A 22,061-nucleotide genomic window follows, 5' to 3' on the forward strand; every position below is an offset into this window, starting at 1 on the left:
TGAGCCACAGAAGGAGGGCTTGGGGACCTGCTGGAGTCGGTGGCATTTACAGAAGGGTACAGCTCTGGGAACCTATAGCCCAGCTTATCAGTTGCTGGCTCCAGGGACTATAGGGCGGGTAGCGGAGGTCATTAAGCCTCTCCATCCCTGGGCTGCGCAGCAGGCAGGCGCGGTGGTGGGAGAAGGTGTCGAAGGAGAATTTGCCATGGTACCGGCCCATCCCGCTGTTACCTGCATGGCACAGAGTGAGATTGTGAGGACAGCGCCCTGTTCACCTGTGTGCACCAATCCCAGTAGCAGCCGCTTTCCCGGGCTAGAAGCCCAAGGCTTGCAGGGAACTCAGAGAGAGGCAGGCAAAGCTAAGAACCATTTTACAGATAGCGAGACTGAGGCCATGAGATCCAGGTAAAGCAAGTGAAAGGAATTCCTGAGGTTGTGGTTGGATTGTGGAGGAGGGCAGGACCTCACCAATTCCTCCCAGGGGCATGGCTGACAGGGTCAGGTAGAGGAAGCCATCGTTGCCTCCAAAGCCACCGCTGCTGGTGCAGTCCAACACCTGGTTCACCCCTGGAGGAAGTAGGGGAGGTGGAGCCATGAGGTTGAGTTCTGACCATCCCACTGGGGATGCAGAGGGGTGCATTGCCTTCCCCAGGCCCACCCTGGACTGAGCAAGCCCTTATTTTGATCTCCCACTAGGGGGCGCCCCTTGTGGGGATGGTTAATGTACAGGAGAGCCGAAAAGTTAGAACCTTGTGAGTGTGGAGCCCCCACTGGATCTTAGCCAGGCTCTGCCTATGTGATCCTGGTCTATACTGTCCCCCAGTCCCAGATGGAGATGGGCTTACTGGCAGAAAACTTTGCACAGTTCAGGAGAGGGGTTTGTCCATAGCGTACCTCTTCTTGCTACCCCAGCCAGGACAGACAGTTGGCTGGACAGACAGCTGGCTAGCCATGCACCCTGCACCTGTGACCCTGCCTGAGCCCTGTCTGCAGGTGCCTTTGTACAGCCTGCAGTGGAACGGGATAGCTGGGATCTGTCAAACTTGGAACATCTGCTGTCTAAAGCCCCAAGCAGGGGGTGTGGCCAGTGTGCGCCCCTTCACCTCCTCTGTGGCCCCGTCAGGCCCATACCCGGCTGTTGTTGGAGAAGGCGTACAGCGCCAGTGGTTTCTCCCGCCGGTTGATGAAGTCGATGGCCTCTTCCAGGTTCTTCACGGTCAGCAGGGGCAGGATGGGCCCAAAGATCTCCTCCTGCATCACCGGATCTGTCTCCTGCACGTCCACCAGCACTGTGGGTGCTGTGACACGGGGGGGGGTGTGACTCAGTCTCACTTGTCAGGACACCCCCAGGGGCAGATGTGTCAGTGGGAGCTGGGCTCCAGGCTGGGGAGTCTCAGGGTCTGACCTCCCAGGACTCCAGTCTCTAAGGGTCTGAGCGTCTACAGTCCTGGGCTTATGCGACAGTGGAAAACAAGTGGGAGTTTAATCAATACTGTGGGGTTAGAACCTAGAACTGGGGTCCCAGCTCGGTGGGTTTAGAGTGGTGGGCTTGATTTGGGAATTGAGGAGTCACAGACTGAGAGCCAGGGTGATAGAGAATTGTAGCACCTAGAGCCATGGATTTAGGCATGGCTCAAACAGCAGGGCCAGGACTTGGGTGGTACCTGAGACTCGAGGTCCCGCTCGGCCCCTTGCAGTGTGGAATGGTCTCAGCCTAGGTGGGTTGTGGCAGGGGAGGGGTGGCTCACCGATGTAGCGTTCACTCTCCTCACTCTGGCCACCGATGGCCACACGACCACAGCCCAGCAATCCCTGGAGTCTCTTGAAATGTTTCTGGTTGATGATGCGGCCCAAGTTCGGGGAGGTCTTGGGGTCGTCGCCATAGAAACGCAAGATGGCGCTCTGGAGGGCAGGCAGCAGCCTCTCCTGCATCTCCTGGCTGCACAGGATGTAATCGGGGGCCACGCAGGTCTGGCCGGCATTGAAGTATCGGAACCAGGCCACACGGTTTGCCACGGTCTGGGGGTCACAACTGTCATCCACATAGCAGGGGTTCTTGCCCCCCAGCTCCAGGGTGATGGGTGTCAGGTGTTTGGCAGCCGCGGCCATGACAATCTTGCCTACTCGAGGACTCCCTGGGGACATGGTCAAGAGAAGTCATCCTCACCTGGACAAGTGGTCCAGGGACATGACTTTGCCTTCTCTCTGAAGAGACCCAAGTACTGGTTGGTCCCACCTCCCAGGATCCAGTCTGCAGGATTCCTAGGGTGTGTGAACAGCCTGCCCTCTGGGACGCCTCCAGCTCTTGATTCCTTCCCTACCCTGGCTTACTGCCGCATCCTTCCACACCTTCCTACCCCCATTCTCTTCTGTCTCTGTCCCCAGGATCCTGACTAGGGCTGTCCTCACCTGTGAAGAAGATGTAGTCAAATTTGTGTTCTAGCAGCTGCCCAGTCTCCTCGGGCCCACCCAGCACCACGGCAAAGCAGCTCTGCAAGGCAGGATGACAGCTCAGGAGGCAGACCCAGGGCACACCGGGATCTCCCCACTGGCCAGGACAGGCCGAGCCGTCCCCACCTGGTCCAGGTACTGGGGCAGCAGCTCAGCCAGACCTTCTCTGTGTTCTTGCTTATTTCCGATGGTTTCAGCAGCACACAGTTCCCTGCAGAGGCAGATGGAGGGGCGCTGGGGGAGGCTGGTGCCCACACCCTCCAGGGCCTCCCGATGCCCTCTTTGGAAAGGGTTGTCATACTAGGAAATCATGGGGCCCAGGACCCACCCTCACCTGCAGCGATGGCCCCCACGAGGGGCATGATCATCAAGTTCAGAGGGTAATTCCAGGGAGCAATGATAATCACCAGGCCGAAGGGCTCCTTCCGGATGAAGGCGGAGCTCAGCTTGGTGAGCTGGGGTGCAGGATGATGGTGAGATGTCAGAGAGAAGCACCTAACATCCCCCCCTACACATCTGGGTTCTCAGCTCCCTGGGTGATGGGGTCTCCAAAGGGGAAGACAGTGCCTGGGGTAGGACTGCCCTGTGTCCTGTTACCCCAGTTACTTGCACCCCACAGTCACCCATCCAGCGGCACCCACCAAATTGGTGGCCACTGGCTCATCCTTCATCCAGGTCTGCAGGCTCTTGATGGCCAAGTCCACCTCATTCTGGCACAGGATGATCTCACTTATGTCTGATTCGAAGGGTGACTGTGGAGTGGGGTAGTGGGTTAGGCTCATGGCTATAGGGAGACCACAAAGGGGTCTTCTCCAGCACATAAAGACAGCATATGCATTGTAGTGGTCCCATGAGAACTCTAACTCTGGCCTGCCATTGCCTGGCCTTTTGACCCTGAGCAAGTGTCTTACCCAGAGTGCCTCAGTTTCCCCATTTGTAACCTGACGACAGCCATTAAGCTGGTCTCTCAGGGTGTCTGTGGGCCTTCCTGATTTAATATTGCATTCTGTATGCCGGGACAGGTGTGAAATACACAAAATATAGTTTGGGAAAACAGCCAGTCACATTGGGAGGCATGACCTTCTTCAGGGGGACGAGACCTCATGGAGGATACCGCCCAGTCTGGAAAGAACAGAGAAGCCCCTGACCTAGAGCTGCAGCCCCGAACCCCTATACCACCTTGCCCAGGTCCTCTGCCAGTGCATCCTGCAACAGCTGCTTGTTGGCTCCGAGGAAGTGGCCCAAGCCCTGCAGCTGTGCCACCCGGAACTCCACAGGCCTGGTCTGCCCTGCCTTGAAGGCCTCTCGCAGCCTCCGCAGAGTATCCTCGAAGGAATCGAAGGAATCCATCCTGCAGGAAGGGACAGTGATAATTGGTAGTCTGTGTTATACCCAACCATTGGGAAGTGCTCCAGCTACCCCAGGACCCTGTGGCAGCCCCTCCGCTCCGGCATTCCAGTCCTCCCCACGCCTCTGTTTTTAACGGGGTTCAGTTTTGTTTTGCTTTCAAAAAGTAACTTCATACCTGCTTTCTCACTTTTTTCTTTAGAATTCCATTTATTATGGGGTGTGAGGGGCAATCATGCCGTGAGGTATGTGTGAAAGTCAGACGACACATTTATGGAGTCAGTTCTCTCCATCTGGATTCTGGAGTCTGGATTCTGGAGCTGACTCAGTTCACCAGCCTTGCACAGAAAGAGGTCCCTAACCCTGCTGAGCCATCCCCACCTTTCTGCCTTTTTTGGAGATAGCATCTCTATGCAGCCCTGGCCGGCCTGGAACTCACAGTGTACACCAGGCTGGTCTCGAACTGCCAGAGGTCCACGTGCCTCTGCCTCCTGAAGGTTGGGATTAAGGGCATGCACCACCATACCCATCCTTTTTTTCTACTTTTTTGAGACTTGGTCTCATGTAGCCCAGGCCGGCCTCCAAGTACGAAGCTGAATATGACTTTAAATTCCTGATCATCCTACCTCTACTTCCCAAGTGCAGCAATTATAGGCATGGCGAACTCTCAGGGCTCAACTTGTCTGCTTTTATATCTGTCGGTGTCTGTCCATATGTGAATGAGTCCGTGTCCACATGTGTCTTTTTGTGTGTAGGAATAAGGGTCTGAATATGTGTGTGCCTGAGTGTCTGTGTTCTGAGTCTTTGTGTGTGTGTGTGTGTGTGTCTGTGTGTCTGTGTTTGTGTCTGTGTGTGGGGTGTGTGTGTATGTATCTGTACCCTTTTTTTTGTGTGATGACTTGGATGAATTCAGGTGTGTGCTTTGTGTCTGTGGGTGTGTGTGTATGTATCTGTACCCTTTTTTTTTGTGTGATGACTTGGATGAATTCAGGTGTGTGCTTTGTGTCTGTGTGGACAGGACCAGCCTGGGCTGGGACTAGCTCATTGCCCTGGGAGGGAGCAGGGATCAGCATCTCTGCTAGGTGCCCTTGAGGCCCTTGTTCCATCAGCATCTACATCCACTTGGGCCTCACAAGGCCATTCTTGTCAATAAAACCCAGACACACCCCTCTGTGGACAGCGTCCCCTGTGGACAGAGCTCTCAGGACAGCGTCCCCTTGGACAGAGCTCTCAGGACAGCGTCCCCTGTGGACAGAGCTCTCAGGACAGCGTCCCCTGTGGACAGAGCTCTCAGGACAGCGTCCCCTGTGGACAGAGCTCTCAGGACAGCGTCCCCTGTGGACAGAGCTCTCAGGACAGCGTCCTCTGTGGACAGAGCCTGCTCTTAGGAACAGGAGGGAAAGGTGAGCAGGCCCTCTGGGCTCTGAGGAGCTGTCCCAGCTGAGGAATGTGGGAAGACATGTGTGCAGACTCCTCCTTCCCAGGAGAGCCTTGTCCTTTTCCTGGAGGGGCCTCTACATTCCTGATCCCCCTCCCGGGGCAGGAGGAGGCAGCACACAGTAGCGTTGGTGAGGACTGTCCCTGAGCAGGTTCCTGTCAGGATGGATGGGGATCTAAGCAAGTGCCACCTAGACCCCTGCTCAGGAGGACCACAGTCCACTCCCTGCAGGGACCTCCTGGAAGAGCTGGGCCTGGCTGGGGCTGCTGGTTGGTTGGTCCCCCACTCCCTGCGCAGCTGGAACAGGTGGCCTAGGACAGTTTGGTCTCTGCCCAACAGCTCATTCTGGGATGGCAGCAGCCCTCACCAGCACTCCCTGCTGGGCTTCATGAGTCCCTGGTTACAGCAGCCTTGCTCGAAGGTCTTCCGTGGCTCCCTAGTGCCTTTCTGTGGCTGAACCTGACCTGTGCTGAGGCCCTCAGAGCTCCTTTACCTGGTGCAGCTGGGTTATAGTCTGTGGGATTACTGTCATGTTTACGACTGTCATTGACTGAAGTGTCAGTTACATGGCATACGACTGTAATTATACATGATCCACATAACTCAGGCTCCTCCAGAGGACAGGCCAGAGAGAGACCAGCTGGGGCTCTAACTGCAGTGAAGACACAGGGACAGCGACTCTTTGGGTACAAAGGCCCTGAGCCTCCCCGGTACTGGGCCAGTTGTGCTGATGTGACCTGCAGTAGAGGGAGCTAAGATGTATTCCTTGGGCATCAACTACAACTTGGAAAAAAGTCTGGAAGGGAGGCGGAGCTGCATTTGGAGTGAAGAGATAGCACGTGTCACCTTGCCAGTACTGTTGCCTCATGGTGCAGATGAAAAACCGAGGCTCCAAGTGGCCTACTGCTTTGCCCTCTGTCCTTGTCAGCTTTGACTGTTGTCTTGTCACAGCCTGTAGTCACTTGAGAATGGAGTCTCAATAGAGGGATTACCCAGATAAGATTGGTCTGTGGGTCAAGTCAGTGGGGGCTCATCTTGACTATTACTTGATGCAGGACTGGCCAGCCCACCATTCCCTGGGCAGGTGGTCCTGGGCTGTATGCGAAAGCTAATTGCTGAGACTGCACGAGCCAGCCAGAGCATCCTCCGTGGTCTCTGCTGTCCTTGGCTGAGTCCCTGCTTTGACTTCCTGTCTCAACTTCCCTCAATGAAAGGCAACCTGTAAGGTGGAACAAACCTCCTTGGCTAGGCTGCTCTTCGTTCAGTGTTCTGTCACAGCAAAAGAAGGAGATGAGAACACCCACACAGCCTTTGTACCCCACAGCCTCTCCTCCCACCAACACCTTGACCGTATGTCACTCCGTGTCCCACACTTTATGTGTTTGTGTATGAGGGGTTATGAATGTATGTATGTGTGTGATGTACGGGTGTGTGTTCACTTGTGTGGATGAAGGTGTGTGTGCAGGTGCATGTGTGTGTGCCTAGAGGCTGATATGGTGTCTTCTTCAATTGTCCCCCACCTTGTTTACTGAGGAAAGGTCTCTCGTGGCACCCAGAGCTCACTAAAGTGGCTAGTCTAGCTAGTCAGTGTAGTTCCGTGGTGTCCTGGCTTTGCCTTCTGAGTACTGAGATGACAGGCATGTGCCTCCACGCCAGATTTCAGCCAGTGTGATATAGGGAACGTGGCTCTTTTTGGTTCTTTGTTTGTTTGTTTTTGTTCTTGTATTTTTGACATGGTCTTACTGCGAAACCCTGACTGGCCTGGGGTTCAATTTGTAAAGCAGGCTAGCTTCAAACTCACAAGAGATCTGCCTGCTTCTGCACCACAAAGCCCCGTTTTTGTTGTTGAGATAGGCTCTTCTGTGGCCCAGACTGGCTTCCAACAATATGTAGTTAAGACCTTAAGCTCTTGATCCTTCAGCTTCCATCTCAAGTGCTGGGATTATAGGCAGTCACCAAAACACTTGGTTTCTCTAGTGCTGGAGATCGAACCTAGAGCTTCATACACACTGGGCAAGTGCTCCACTAGCTGAGCTACATCCCAGCCCCATTTTTTGGGGGGGGGGATCTTTTTGAGACAGGGTCTCCCTGTAGCCCCAGCTAAAGTGCTCCACTAGCTGAGCTACATCCCAGCCCCATTTTTGGGGGGGGATCTTTTTGAGACAGGGTCTCCCTGTAGCCCCAGCTGTCCTCGAACTCACTATGTAGACCAGGCTGGCCTTGAACTCACAGAGATCCTCCTGCCTCTGCCTCCCAAGTGCTGGGATTAAAGGCGTGCGCCACCACGCCTGGTGAAAATGTGGCTTCTTAAACCTGAAAGCGGAAACTCAACTCTGGCCTCCCCTCCCAAGAAGTTCCTTCTCTGACACCTTGGTCACAGCTCTGGTATCCCCTTCCAGGTCCCTATCTGTTCATAAGGCTGCCTCCTTCCAAAGCCTAGAGCAGCTCAGGAAAGGATGCAGGGTCTATCCCCACCCCCAGGGGTACTGGGTGTTTCCTATCTGTCATAGGGTTGTGAGGCTCAGGAAGACAAGGCCACACCTCTCTGCCCTGAGCTCCCTTGTCTGGCTGTCACCCTGAAGTCTCAGGCTCCTTGGCAGACTCCTTGGGCACCCAGGCTGGCCCCTCTTCTGTGACCCCCACATCTTATTTCCACCAGCCACTGGCCCCTAACAGGACCATTTTCCCTAAGACCCCTATGCCCCTGGCCCTAGCTCCCCCATGAGCCCAAGGGCCACACATACCCCAGCGAGGGCTCCGAGACTGTGCCTGTGGCAGACATTCTGGTTCCAGATGTGCTGGCTCTTTTGTTATCCCAGCTTGCTTCTGCTGCTGCCTCTGCTGATCCAAGCTTGGTTCCCTCCCCGTCTGACAGTGCAGTGACTTGTCTCACTGCAAAGCTGGGCAGGGCAGCTACCTCCTCAAACCCACACCTCCCTCTCCCTCTGCCTCTTAGGCACCACCGTGGGGAACCGGAATGGCAGGCTATGCAGGCCTGAATGTTCCAGAAAAAGTGACAGTAGTACCTGGTAAGGAGATGTCCTGGGAGAGGGGGAGGATGAAACTCACCCAGGCCCTGATAGCAAGTGCCACCTCATCCAGGAAGTCCTGACAAGCCCCCTCTGCTAAACGATCTCCACTCACATACAGCCAGGGTGTCCTGTCTGGGTGAGCAATGGTATCTTTAAAGGACATACTAGGGGCAGAAGAGGGGCCCTGATGGGTATAGCGGAACCTCTGTCAGCAGAAGGTGCTCTGGGGTGGATGTCACTCATGTCTTTATTTCCCATTTACCATGTGACCCCCAAGTCGAGTTACTTAATGTCTCACAGCCTAATTTCATGATTTGTGAGAGGCTGTCCAAGTGGTGGGAAGATGTGCCAGCTTCTGGCACAAGTCAACGCTGCCAGGGCGGGAACGTCTACCAGTGCTTTTCTGCATATTTGCTCAGCAGTCCCTGGGTTCTGAGAAGCACGACGCTGAGCTCAGCCCTGCCACTGTCCCTCACTGGTGGCCTGCCCCTGCCTCCCACCCCTCCCTGAGCCAGACACCAAGCACATCCAGCTTAGGGCTGCAGAGAGAGTCTCTTGGCTGAGTGTGCACCATGGGCCAGCAGGGTCTGAGATAATTTTTGGCTGTGATTGGAGCTGGGATGGTGGGAACCACAGAATACTACAAATCTGGTTTCTGAGTCTTCAGTGGTTTCAGAGCCAAATGCCCCTGTGCACCCAGGGAGGGAGCATGGGCCGAGTCAGGGGGGCACGGGATGGAATCTCAGGGTAGCCACGACCCCCAAAGAGCAGGTGAGTCCCAGAGATGGGTATCACCCCCAATGGTAAGGCTGCAGAGGGTGGGTCGCAGGGTGTATGAATCCTAATTCAGTAACGCTGTGTTTAAAGGAAACCAAACCATCAGGAAACCTCAGCAGCCCATAAATAAAACATTCCAGATTCAATAGCACCAGGTAGAGAATGGAGCCAAATCATTAGAAATTTTCCTGTACCCTGCCCTGCCCTGGGCTATGGGACCAATGACCACAGATGGCCAGAGACAGCAGAACTGGGTTTGCTCAAAATTCAGGGGGCAGAAGTCCATGATCAAGGACTGCTCTTACCTGCAGTCCTCAGGAGGCTGAGGCAGGACGTCTGCCATGAGTGAGGCCAACCTGAGCTACATAGTGAATTTGGGCTAGCCAGAGCTATAAAGTGGGCTCCTGTCTCAAAAATAAGGAAAAGGAGGAGGAGGAAGAGGAGGAGAAGGAGGAGGAGGAGGAGGTCTTTATATGATCTTTGTCTCAGAATACCTCTAATGCCTCCCCCTGTGATACTGAGGATGGAACCCAGGGCCTTACACATGATCGGGAAGCACTGTACCACTGAGCTACATCCCAGCCCTGCCCCTTTTATAAGAACACCTGTGACTGGCGTTAGCACCCACCTGGATAACTCTCTTGCTGAGATCCTTGGCTTCATCAGATCTGTAAAGAACCTGTTCTAGGGGGCTGGAAAACAGCAGTTAAGAGTGCTTTCTGCAGCTGGAGAGATGGCTCAGCAGTTAAGAACACTGGTTGTTCTTGCAGAAGACCCAGGTTCAAATTCCAGCACCCACATGGCAACTAACAGTCTGTAACTGCAGTTCCAGGGGATCTGCTGGCCTCTTCTGTCCTCCATGGGCATTGCATGACACGGGTGCACTTACCTACACGCAGGCAATACACGCACACAAATAAAATAAAAATAATAAATAATTTTTTTAAAGTGCTTGCTGCTCTTCCAGAGGACCTGAGTTCAGTCCCTAGCACCCATGGACAGCAGCTCACAGCCACCTGTAATTCCAACTCCACGGGCCACACCTGTCTGGGTTAAGCAAACTGGTCTGTGGCCTGGGCTCTGAATCCCAGGCTTGGGCCCCAGCAGCTGTGGCCTGGGGAGGGTGCCCTGAGCCCCAGCACCCATACTCAGAGCAGCGTGCAGCTGCAGCAGCGCTCCTCCATGGCCACCCGCAGCACCCTGAGGTTTCGTGGTGAGTAGGGCGGGTAGCGGAGGTCGTTGATCTTCTCCATCCTGGGGCTGCGCAGCAGGCAGGCACGGTGGTGGGAGAAGGTGTCAAAGGAGAACTTGCCGTGGTAACTGCCCATCCCGCTGTTGCCTGTGAGTAGCAGAGAACACAGGGGTCAGGCCCTCAGTGGGCTATCTGAGCCAATTTCCATGTCTGTCCAGTGAGCCAACCACAAGGCACTGTGGGTAAAAGGGTAAGCCCTCAGCCTATACCAAAACCAGCGTAGCAGGTGCTGGTGCAAAATAGGCAGGCAGTGGCCAAGGGAGCCAGTTTAGCAGAAGGACTGTCCAGAGGGTTGAATGACCTCTGCCCTGAATAACTGTGTCACTTTGGATAAGTGAGTTTGCCTAAGACTTCTCTGTGACAGTATACCCACCTCCTAGGGTACGCTAGAATCTCCTGACCTGTGGAGTTCCCAGTGCCTAGGAAGGGATGGAGGCCCAGGCCAGGGAAGTCCAGGAGACAGGGCCTGGTGGAGTTGAGGTATGAGGAAGAAGGAAGGTCAGCTTGCTGAAGTGAGGATGGAGGGATGTGGGGTGAACCAGATAAAGAGTGTGGGACCCACGGCTGTGTGTGGATGGGCGGCCCAGGACAAGTGCTGCTGAGAGAAAGGCCAGGGGCACGCTGGCTGGGGCCACAGGTGTGTTTCTACAGAACCCACCAAAATGGTCTCTGCTCAGGTCCCCGCCCACATGTATAAGTGCAGACAGTCTGGAAGGTTCCACCACAGACCATAGGGAGGGGAGACAGGCAGGCTAGATGGACATGGTCAGGGGAGAGGGGCCTCACTGCCTGCTGCACTGAGGTTCTGACAGTGGCTGAGCTTTGGCAATGAGTGTGGTCAGTACGGGGACACAGTAGCCTGTCAGCACAGGGTGAAGGGCTCTGTGGCACCTACCCACTCCTCCGAAAGGCAGGCTGGACAGGGTCATATGCATGAAGCCATCGTTGCCACAGAAGCCTCCACTGCTGGTCTGGGCCAGCACCTCTTTGACCACCCGGGGGAGAGCAAAACACGGTTATACCTTCTTGTTTCCGTAAGTGGTCTGTGTCCGTGGTGGACAGACTCACGGACCCTGCCCTTGGAGCATGTTCCCTGTGTGTTGCTTGTCTGTGGCGCACACAGTGCTGGGACGTAGGCCAAAGGGGAAGCAACCTAGGCGCAGGCAGAGTGGGGGTGTAGTGAGGTCTCAGGTTGTCAGGAAGACATCCAGGGAGGAACATAATAGTGTCTATGGAGTTTTATCATGGCAGCCATTTAAAAGAGAAGGGACAGGGAAGCCAGGGACTGTGTGGGGTCAGGTTTGAACTTAGCAGCCTGACATTGACCCCAGGGATTCAAGGTCATTCTCAACTTCATAGCAAGGTCAACAGTAGCCTGTGCTATGTGAGAGCCTGCCTCAAAAAACAAAGCAAAACAACAACACACACACACACACACACACACACACACACACACACACACACACATAGCCTGTGCTATGTGAGAGCCTGCCTCAAAAAACAAAGCAAAACAACACACACACACACACACACACACTACACTGACTGGATAAATGTTTCACAGACAGATCTTTCTCCGGGGGTCCAGATCATCTCTGCAGTAGTCTGGTGGCCAATGCCGTTCAAAGACAGAGGTCTACCTCACCATCTTCCCAGGGGCCAACTTGAGCCTGTTCTATTCTTAGTGGCCTGGACCCCAGACCCTTACTAAAATAAGCCTTGTTCCAAATACCACAGAAGTAGGAGGTCTGCAGAGCGCTGAGGCAGACACAGTCTTTCCCAAGTGACCATTTGACAGAATATTTGAGTTGTAGAAGAGCCACAAGCCTCATTAGGGAAAATCATAAATCCCTTAAAGCAGCTAACTGGCCCTAAATTGTCAGCCTGGCCTTGCTCAAGCCTTATCAACTGGTTATTCCCTGGATTGAGAGAGACTGTTTATGGAGCCCACCTGTCTCCTGTAGTGTTATAGATCACCCACCCGCCCACCCATGGCTAACTCGCCCACCTGCCTGAGAAAATAATCTTGAGAGAAGAGACCCTCGAGGACACCAGACCCTGGCACAGAGTTAACTCTTGCAGCTGTGTGCAGCAGAGTTCTATATAAGTCCAGACTGCTCCCCCTTTTGATGCAGATACTCATTTTGTGTGGAAGAGCTTATCAGCCTGTGCTATGTTCCTTGAATGGAGGAACACATTCCTTGCCTGTTGCAGCTCTGGCCCTGACTCCTATTTCTAAACTTTATAAAGTCCTTCCTTTTTCTGCCCTCCTAAATCTAACACCATTAACCCCCTCAGTCACCTGTGGCTCTCAGTCTCTGCCCCCATGGTATTCTCTGTGGAAACCTCACATCCTTTTACGGATAGATGAGGAAAACCAGAAACTGAGGACATTGCAGATGCCTGACTGCATCTCATGCCAGGCTGAGGCCGAGTTCAAACAGCACTAGATGCAGAGCATGGTGGACGTGGATGGAGGGTACAGTTACTGTGATACTCATGGCACTTACCTGCCTCTGAGCCACGTCAGGGCCCTTCATAGAACTGTGCGGGGTGCACAGGAACTGCCTTTATGGCTTTTCCGTAAATCTATTTGTTTTCTGTTGCTGTGATAAAACACTGTGACCAAGGGAACTTATAGAAGGAAGAGTTTATTTAGCATACAGTTCCAAAGGAGCAAGAGTCCATCTTGGTGGGGAGGCATGGAACAGAGGTGGCCGGAGTAGGAGCAGAAAGCAGAGGTTCACATCTTCAAGTAGGCACAGGAAGCTGAGAGTGACTGGCAATCCGGCAAGGCTTAAGAACTCTCTAAGCCCACCTCCAGTGATGTGCTTCCTCTAGCATGGCCACACCTTCTAAGACCTCCCAAAACAGTACCACTAATTGGGAACAAAATGTCCAAATACTTGGAGCCTATGTGGGACACTCTCATTCAAACCACCACATTCCACTCCCTGGCCCCCATAAGCTCATGGCCATATAAAATACAAAATGCATTTAGTCTATCCTTAAAAGTCTCCGTTGTCTTTACCAGTTTCAATACTATTCAAAAGTCAACAGTCCAAAGTCTCTTCTGAGACTGTAAGTTCCTGTGAAATCAAAAGACAAATTACATACTCCAACATACAGTGGACCCGACATATACATTCCCATTCCAAAAGGGAGGAATAGCGGCATAGTGAGGAAATTCTGGATGAAAACAACCAGCCGGGCAAACACCAAATCCAGTAACTACACAGCTGACTTCTGGGACTTCACTTCCAAAGGGCTTAGATGCCCATCCTCTCCAGTTTTGCTGTGTGAAACATACATTCTCTCTCTTGGGCTGGAACCACTCCCTGTGTGCAGCTCTTCTTGGCAGATGCCTCACAGCTCTGGCATCATGAACTTCTTGGGGTCTCCATTGCCAACCAGGCTTCACCTTCACAGCTTCACGCAATGGCCTATCAGGGCCTTCTCTAGGCAGGGGAACTCCTGCTGCATGCTGCCCGGCCTCAGCAGCTCTCTGAAACCTCAGAGGAAGAACTGATGACCCCTTTACTCTTGCGTCTTTCATGCCTCTAAAGCCAGCACCAGGTAAAGGACACTGCCAAGTTTGACTGCAAGTTTGGGATGGACCCCAGCCAGCTTTACCCATTTTCTAAGCTTTTTTCTTCAGTGGATTTCTAGTAGAAAAACCCCTGCTGCACTTTTGTTTCTCAAATTGGAGGCTTAGCTGGGTGTGGTCTTGCCCTGGAAGCACTCTCTCCATTGTTTATGTCCTAATCTCTAGGCCCCTCCTTAATCACTTTAATCTCCTTATCAATGGGATCCTCTCCAGCACATGCCAGGGCTCCAACATTAATCTTCCTAGTGCTCTTTTTCAATCCAAACTGTACATTCTGTGTTTCTTTCTGCCGTTGGCTCTCTTTCACTGTAGATCTGCAAAACATTCCCCATTAATACCCATGCCATCATTTCTACATTAGGCTGTCTTGAAATATCCTCCACCAAAGAAGTTAGTCCGCTGCTTTTCAACTTAGCCTCAGGTAAGCTTTTAGGTCAAGGGCAGACTCCAGCCAGACTCTTTGCTAAAATATCCCAGTTGCTGTTTAAGTCTTTATTTCCCTCTGGAACTATTTTTCTCTCAGCACTACTTTCTTACAGCCTCCTTCTAGAATGACCCATTAAGCTTTGTTTTACAGCATTCAACTGCTTTTCTAGTCCAAACTTCAAAAATCTTCCATGTTCCTCCCCAAACCCACGTGGTCAGGTGTGTCACAGCAACACCGCACTCCTGGTACACAATTTCTGTTGCTGTGCTAAAACACCAAGGGAACTTATGGAAGGAAGAGTTTATTTAATTTACGGTTCCAAATGGGCAAGAGTCCATCTTGGCAGGGAGGCGTGACAGCAGAGGTGGCCGGAGCAGGAGCAGAAAGCAGAGGTTTACATCTTCAAGTAAGCACAGGAAGCAGAGAGTGAGTGAGTGGAGATCTGGCACAGCTTAAGAACTCTGCAGGCACTGGGCATGGTGGCATACAACCTTTAATTCCAGCACTTGGGAGGCAGAGGAAAGCAGATCTCTGAGTCCCAGGCCAGCCTGGTTTACAGGGAAGGAGACCCTGTCTCAAAAAAAGCAAAAAAAAAAAAAAAAAAAAAAAGAATTCTGTAAGCTTGTTCCCAGTTCCTCTAGCATGGCCACACCTTCTAAGGCCTCCCAAAACAATACCACCAACTGGGGACAAAATGTCCAAATACTTGGAACCTATGTGGAACATTCTCATTCAAACCACCACACTTTTCTCAAATAAAAAGTATATTCCTAAAACCATGAGGGCTGGGAATGCAGCTCAGTTGGCAGAGTGCTTGCTTAGCATGTACAAGGCCCTGGGTTTGGTCCCCCCATACCTAAAACCAGACACTGTGTGTACATCTATAATCTTGCTCTATGGGGGTGGACGCAGGAGAATCAGGTTCAAGGTCATCTCAGCTACATGTTGAGGGCCATGTTGAAGGCCTACCTTCTTGTTACCAGCCTGGGCTACATGAGACCTTGTCTCAAAACACAAACCAGGGCTGAAGAGATGGCTCAATAGTTAAAAACCCACAGAGGACCTGGGTTTGAGTCCCAGCACCAGATAGGATTCTCAACTGCCTGCAAGGCCAGTTCCAGGGTATCTGACATGCTTTTCTGGCCTCCTCAGACACCTGCATGCTCATGAAACACATTAATTCACTCAGGGACACACATGGTGCTACATGCCTTTAATCTGAGCACTTGGGACACAAAGGCAGGTGGATCTCTATGAGATCAAGGCCAGCCTGGTCTACATAGCAAGTTCTAGGCCAGCTGAGGCTATAGAGAGACCCTGTCTCCAAAAAAAATTAAAAAAAATAGAGGGCTGAGAGATGGCCCAGCAGTTAAGAGCTTGTACTGCTTTTCTAGAGGCCCAGAGTTCAGTCCCCAGCACCCACATCAGGTGGCTCACAGCTGCCTGCAACTCCAGGTTCATGAAATCCAATGACCTCTTCTGGTCTCCACAGGTACCTGCACTCAGGTGTGCATACACATACACACACGTACACACACACACACACATACATGCATACACACACACGTACACACATACACACACACACGTACACACACACACACAATTTAAAATAAAATAAATCTTTTAAAAAAGAATACTTTATTCAGCCAGATGCGATGGCTCCTAGGAGAATGTGTATTCCGAAGTACAGAAGGGGACTCCAGTGACTTCTGAGAGAGAGAGCAGGGACAGAACCAAACGGTTACCATTCATGAAATTCTGTGACTGTCCAAATGGGCTGTGTCCTCTCTGTTGCTGCCCCTCTAACAGCCCACTGCTGTTTAGTGATCACTCCCGCCAGGCACATAGTGCCAACGGCTTTCCCCACCAGTTGAAGCCCATGGCCTTATCCAGACTCCTCACCATCAGCAGAAGCAGGATTGGGCCCAAAGATCTCCTACTGCATCACTGACTCCATCTCCTGTACATCCACCAGCACTGTGGGTGCTGTGACATGGGGGCCACTCAGTGTCATCATAGCAGGACACACCAGGGGACAGGGACTCTGACAGGGTCAGAACCTGCACTCCAGGCTGAAGAGACCCAGGGCCTGATCTACCAGGACTCCAGGGTCTGGGGCCCTGGCTTCATGGGACAACCAAGGGTAAAACAGAAATTTAATCCACCTCGGAACACCACAGAGTGGGTGCAGAGCTCGCTGGGTTCAAGCTGTGACACTGCTGTTTAGTACTGTGGCTCAGAGCCACAGTGATGGGGATTTGTGGCACTGGAAGCTGTGGACTCAGGCCAGGTTTTAGCGGCGGGGCCTAGAATTCAAGTGCAGGCTGACTTGGGGTCTAGCCTGGGCTCCTCCAGTGTGGAGTGGGTTGTGGCAGAGGAGAGAGAAGCTCACCAATGTAGCATTAACTCTCATTATGCTGGCCATCAGTGGCCACATGGCCACAGCCCAGAAATCCATGGAGCCACTTGAAATGTTTCTCACTGATGATGCAGCCCAGGTTGGGGGAGGTCTGCCATTGTCACCATAGAAACATATGACAGCATTCTACAGGGTAGGCAGCAGCTCCAAACAGCTCTGCAAGGCAGGGTGACAGCTCAGGAGGCAGATCCAAGGTATGGCAGCACCTCCTAATTGGCCATAACAGGGGTGTTGGGGACACCAGAGGCTGACAGGCTGAGCATCCACACCTGGTTCAGGCACTGCGGCAGCAGCTTGGCCAGCACCTTCTCTGTGCGTATTTCTGAGGGCTTCAGCAGCACACAGTTAGTTCCCTGCAGGGGAAGATGGGGGAGTGCTAGGGGTAGTTGGTGCCAGCACCCTCCAGGGTCTTCCGATCCCCTTTGGGAAGGGCTGTCATACTAGGAGATCATGGGGTCTAGGACCTGCCTTACCTGCATGATGCTTCCCAGAAGGGTCATGATCATCAAGTTCAGAGGGCAATTCCAGGGAGGGATGATAATCACCTTCTGGACGAAGGTGGAGCCTAACTTAGTGGCCTGAGATAGGTACACGATGCTGGTGAGTGCCACTGAGAAGCACCCTAAGCCCCAAGCTCCACCCCACCCACTTGCCTGGGTCCTCTGCCTTTCTGGGTGATGGAGGTGCTCAAATGGGAAGACTGGCTTGCTTTGATATCAAGGACAGGAAGAGACCTGGGACAGGCCTGCCCAGTGCCCTGCCCCCGACACTGTCCCCCTTCCAGCAGGGCTCACCAAGTTGCTGGCTATTGACTCATCCTTCATCCAGGTCTTGAGGCTCTTGAGGGTCGGGTCTGCCTCAGTCTGGCACAGGATGATCCCACTAATGCCTGACTCCAGAGTGACTGCATGGATGAGTCAGGTCAGGCTCATGGCTGGTCTTCAGTCTACTGTTTGGTGAGGCCAATAGGGGTTTCCTCGAGCACATAAAGGCAGCGTATGCAGTGTGGTGGTTCCTTGAGGACTCGAATTCTGGCCTGTCACTGCCTGGCCTTTTGACCTTGAGCAAGTGATGTAACCCTGAGGGCTTTAGTTTCTCCATTTGCAACCTGGGAAGAACAATCATGCCAGCCTAGCAATGGCAGCTGGCCTCGCAGGGTGGCTGTGGCTGTTCCCGACTTAATGTTGCATTGTGTGTATGTCAGGACGTGGTGTGAAATATACGGAATATATTTTGAGCAAAGTCAGTCATATTGGGGGCTACAACCCCCCTCACGGGGACAAGATCCCACAGAGGATGTGGTCATGTTTGGGAAGGACACTGTAACCCCTGTCTAGATGCCACACCCCACAGCCCCACATCAACTCGCCCCAGTCCTGGGCCAGTGGGTCATGGATCTGCTGTTTGTTTTCATACAAGAAGTGGCTAAGGCCCTGCAGCCTTGCAGCCTAGAACTGGGCCTGCTTTGTGTGCTCAGAGTTGAAGGTGTCCCACAGCCTCCAAAACTTATCCTTGAAACAGTCCATGATGCAGCACAGGGCAGTTAATTGGGTGGCTGGGATAACCCTACATTTGAGACACACTCCAGCGGTCCTAGGGTCTGTGGCAACCCTTTGCCTGCCGACATCCCTCACGGCCCACAGTCTTCCAGGGGATCTCCTCCCTCAGATGACCCCGCAAGCTGGACAGTGCAGGATGATGCCACAGGCATCTGAATGCTAATGAAGGTGTCTGTGTTTGTTTGCTTGGTTGTTCATTTGTTTGTGGGTTGGTTGGTTTTTAAAATTTTATCGATCTATTTTATGTATATGAGGGTTTTACCTGCATGTACGTAAGTGCACCCATGTGTGCAATGCCTACAGAGGCCAGAAGAGGCATCAAATCTCCTGGAACTGGAGTTATGGTGTTGGTTGTGTCCTCTGAGAGAACTAGCACTGAACCCTAAGAGACACCCCTCCCACCCAGTTAGTCAGGTTTAAGTGCATGAGGGGGAGGGTCTAAGGAGAGACACTGAGGAAGCCAGGAAGTGGTGGGGAGTCGCCATTTCTGTGGGTGTTCAGGTGAACGTGGACGTGAACAGGCTCAGCCGAGATGTCGGGGAAAAGCCCACAGCTGTAGGCCTTTGTAAGTAACTCTCTTCTGGACATCAGAAATTATACAAAAACTCGAATAGAATTCATTGGGACAGTTTTGTCCATCTAGCATAAAGACAGCCTTGGCCTGGGAGCCCAGAGAGCACATGCAGGTCTCTCAGGAGGGAATCTGGCATTACAGATGATCACTGTCAGCTGCCATGTGGGTGCAAGGAACTAAACCTGGGTACTTGCAAGAACATTCAGTCCTCTTAACCACTGAGCCATCTCTCCAGTCCTGGGTTTTTTTTTGTGCTGGGGGGGGGTTGTTTTTTGTTTTGTTTTGTTTTCTTTTGAGACAAGATCTCATGTGGGTCAGGCCTCCAAAGCACTGTGTAGCTGGAAATAGCCTCGAATGCATGATTTTCTTGCCTCCACTGCCCACAGTGCTGGGATTATAGGTATGTGCCATCTCATAAGGATGAATGTGTGTGTTTTTCATATCTGTCAATGTATATCTATGTGTGATTGAGTGCCTGTGTCCATGTACACATTTTTTGTGTGTGTTTGTGCATCTTTGTGTGCATGTGACTGAGTGTCTCTATGTGTGTGTGTGTCTGTCTCTGTTCTCCTGTGTTCTTGTGTGATGATTTGGATGAGTGCAGGTGTGTGCTTTGTGTCTGTGTGGATAGGACGAGCCCATGCTGGGACTAGTTCATGGCTCTGGAAGGGAGTAGGGATCAGTGTCCCTGCTGGGTGCCTAAAGGCCCTGGTCCCATCAGCATCTACATCCACTTGGGCCTCACAAGGCCATTCTTGTCAATAAAACCCTGACACACCCCTCTGTGGACAGCATCCCCTGTGGACAGAGCCTGCTCTTAGGAACAGGAGGGAAAGGTGAGCAGCCACTCTGGGCTCTGAGGAGCTGTCCCAGCTGAGGAATGTGGGAAGACATGTGTGCAGACTCCTCCTTCCCAGGAGAGCCTTGTCCTTTTCCTGGAGGGGCCTCCACATTCCTGATCCCCCTCCCGGGGCAGGAGGAGGCAGCACACAGCAGAGTTGGTGAGGACTGTCCCTGAGCAGGCTCCTGTCGGGATGGATGGGGATCTAAGCAAGTGCCACCTAGACCCCTGCTCAGGAGGACCACAGTCCACTCCCTGCAGGGACCTCCTGGAAGAGCTGGGCCTGGCTGGGGCTGCTGGTTGGTTGGTCCCCCACTCCCTGGGCAGCTGGCACAGGTGGCCTAGGACAGTTCAGGTCTCTGCCCAACAGCTCGTTCTGGGATGCCAGCAGCCCTCACCAGCACTCCCTGCTGGGCTTCGAGTCCCTGGTCACAGCAGCCTTGCTCGAAGGTCTTCCGTGGCTCCCTAGTGCCTTTCTGTGGCTGAACCTGACCTGTGCTGAGGCCCTCAGAGCTCCTTTGCCTGGTGCAGCTGGGTTATAGTCTGTGGGATTACTGTCGTGTTTACGACTGTCATTGACTGAAGTGTCAGATACGTGTCATCCGACTGTAATTATACACGATCCGCATAACTCGGGCTCCTCCAGAGGGCAGGCCAGAGAGAGAGTGTTTACGACTGTCATTGAATGAAGTGTCAGTTACGTGTCATCCGACTGTAATTATACATGATCCGCATAACTCGGGCACCTCCTGTGGGAAGCTAGCAAAATGGCGCCTTGGCTGGCTGCCAAGCCTCATGACTCCAAGCTTCCTGCCTAAGGCGCTTTGGCTGGTTGCCAAGTCTCGTGATCCCTGCTTGTTTACTTTAACTCGTGCAAGCGGATGAGCTTGATCATGTGCTGCCTGCCTGATTAGAGACTCTTCTGGCATGACCCTGCTGCGTGGCCCAATGGGCTGCCACTCTGCCTGCCTGCTGCGTGTGTGAGCGCCCTGATTGGTCCTGGCTGGAGGGAGGGCTGTGGAGAATGCTATATAAAGAGCTGAAGTGCGTAGTAAAGAGGAAGAAGCTTGAACCCTGCCTTGGTGTCTGTGTCGTTCTTCCTGGATTCTGCTGGACGGGAGTCTTGGATTGCGGCAACCTCCATAGGACAGGCCAGAGAGAGACCAGCTGGGTCTCTAACTGCAGTGAAGACAGGAACGGTGACTGTTTAGGATGAGGGGCCAGCAGGTGGAAAGGCCCTGTGGTGAGATTTTGAGAATGACATGCTACTGGGCCAGTTGTGCTGTTGGGACCTGCTGCATAGGGAGCTGATGTTTATTTCACGGGCATTGAATACAACTCGGAAAACAAGCTGGAAGGAAGGACGGCATGCCTTATCTTATTTAAGCCTTGCGGATAATTTTAGCCCATCATGAAGATAAGGGAAACATGGCTCCAAATGTCAGTTGACTGCTGTCCTCACAGTGGCAAGTGTGGCCTTTGTGGTCCTTGTGGCCCCCAGAGCCGTTTCTTCCCACCAGCACTGGAACATATATCACTGTGTGTATTGTACACTTTGCTTGTGTGTGTGTGGTATACGTGTGTATGCGTGTTTGCATGTGTGTAACTCACACTTGTGTGCAGGTGCACGTGTGTGTGAAAACTAGAGGGTGACCCAGGTATCTTCTTCAGTTTTTCTGTTTTCTAAGGAAGCGTCTCTCCCTGAACCCAGAGCTCACTAATTCAGTGAGTCTAGCTAGCTGGGGTGGCCCAAAGATCCCCTGTCTGCTTTCTGAGCCCTGGTTAACAGGTGGACTGCCACACCTACTAGCTTCTACACTGGTGCCGGGAATCTGAGCTCTGGTTCTTACACTTCTATAACAAGCCCTTTGCCCACTCACTGATCCATGCCCCCAGCCCTCATACGTAGTTTTGGAGACAGGGTCTCACTATGTACCCTCAGCTACTCAGTACTTCCAAAGTAGTCCCCCTACCTCTGCCTCCAAGTGCTAGGACTAGAGGTGTGTGCCACCATGCTGGACTTTTAGCCCCAGACCTTTTATCGCCCACATCTTTCCATAGGTTCCAGATTTCTTACAATAAGAATGTATCACTTCAGGACAAGAAATAAAGGTCCATAACACTGGGCTGGAGAGATGGCTCAGCGGTTAAGAGCACTCACTGCTCTCAGAGACCCAGGCTCAATACCCAGCACCCACAGGGCGGCTAATAACCATCCATAACTCCAGTTTCATGGGATCCAGTGGCCTCTTCTGACCTCCGTGGGCATTGCATGACACGGGTGTGCTTACCTACATTCAGGCAATACACTCATACACATAAAATAAAAGAAAA

General features: G+C 52.7%; 1 protein-coding gene and 1 pseudogene across 1 annotated transcript in view; both read right to left on the reverse strand.

Moving 5' to 3' along the window:
- Positions 1-46: 46 nt before the first annotated feature.
- Positions 47-22,061, reverse strand: part of LOC103749592 (aldehyde dehydrogenase family 3 member B2-like) — a 23,061-nt gene continuing 1,046 nt past the window's right edge. Inside the window, 10 exon segments of the mRNA XM_008852457.3 lie at positions 47-231; positions 469-567; positions 1,104-1,298; positions 1,749-2,135; positions 2,410-2,491; positions 2,578-2,612; positions 2,615-2,662; positions 2,786-2,906; positions 3,093-3,203; positions 3,631-3,802. Of these exon segments, the coding sequence (XP_008850679.2) occupies positions 47-231; positions 469-567; positions 1,104-1,298; positions 1,749-2,135; positions 2,410-2,491; positions 2,578-2,612; positions 2,615-2,662; positions 2,786-2,906; positions 3,093-3,203; positions 3,631-3,801 (1,434 nt within the window). The 5' untranslated portion in view covers position 3,802.
- The window catches only part of LOC103749593, a 13,298-nt pseudogene continuing 1,324 nt past the window's right edge, over positions 10,088-22,061 (reverse strand).

The sequence above is a fragment of the Nannospalax galili genome, unplaced genomic scaffold (assembly GCF_000622305.1).
Source record: "Nannospalax galili isolate Female #2095 unplaced genomic scaffold, S.galili_v1.0 scaffold6407, whole genome shotgun sequence".
Taxonomy (NCBI): Eukaryota; Metazoa; Chordata; class Mammalia; order Rodentia; family Spalacidae; genus Nannospalax; species Nannospalax galili.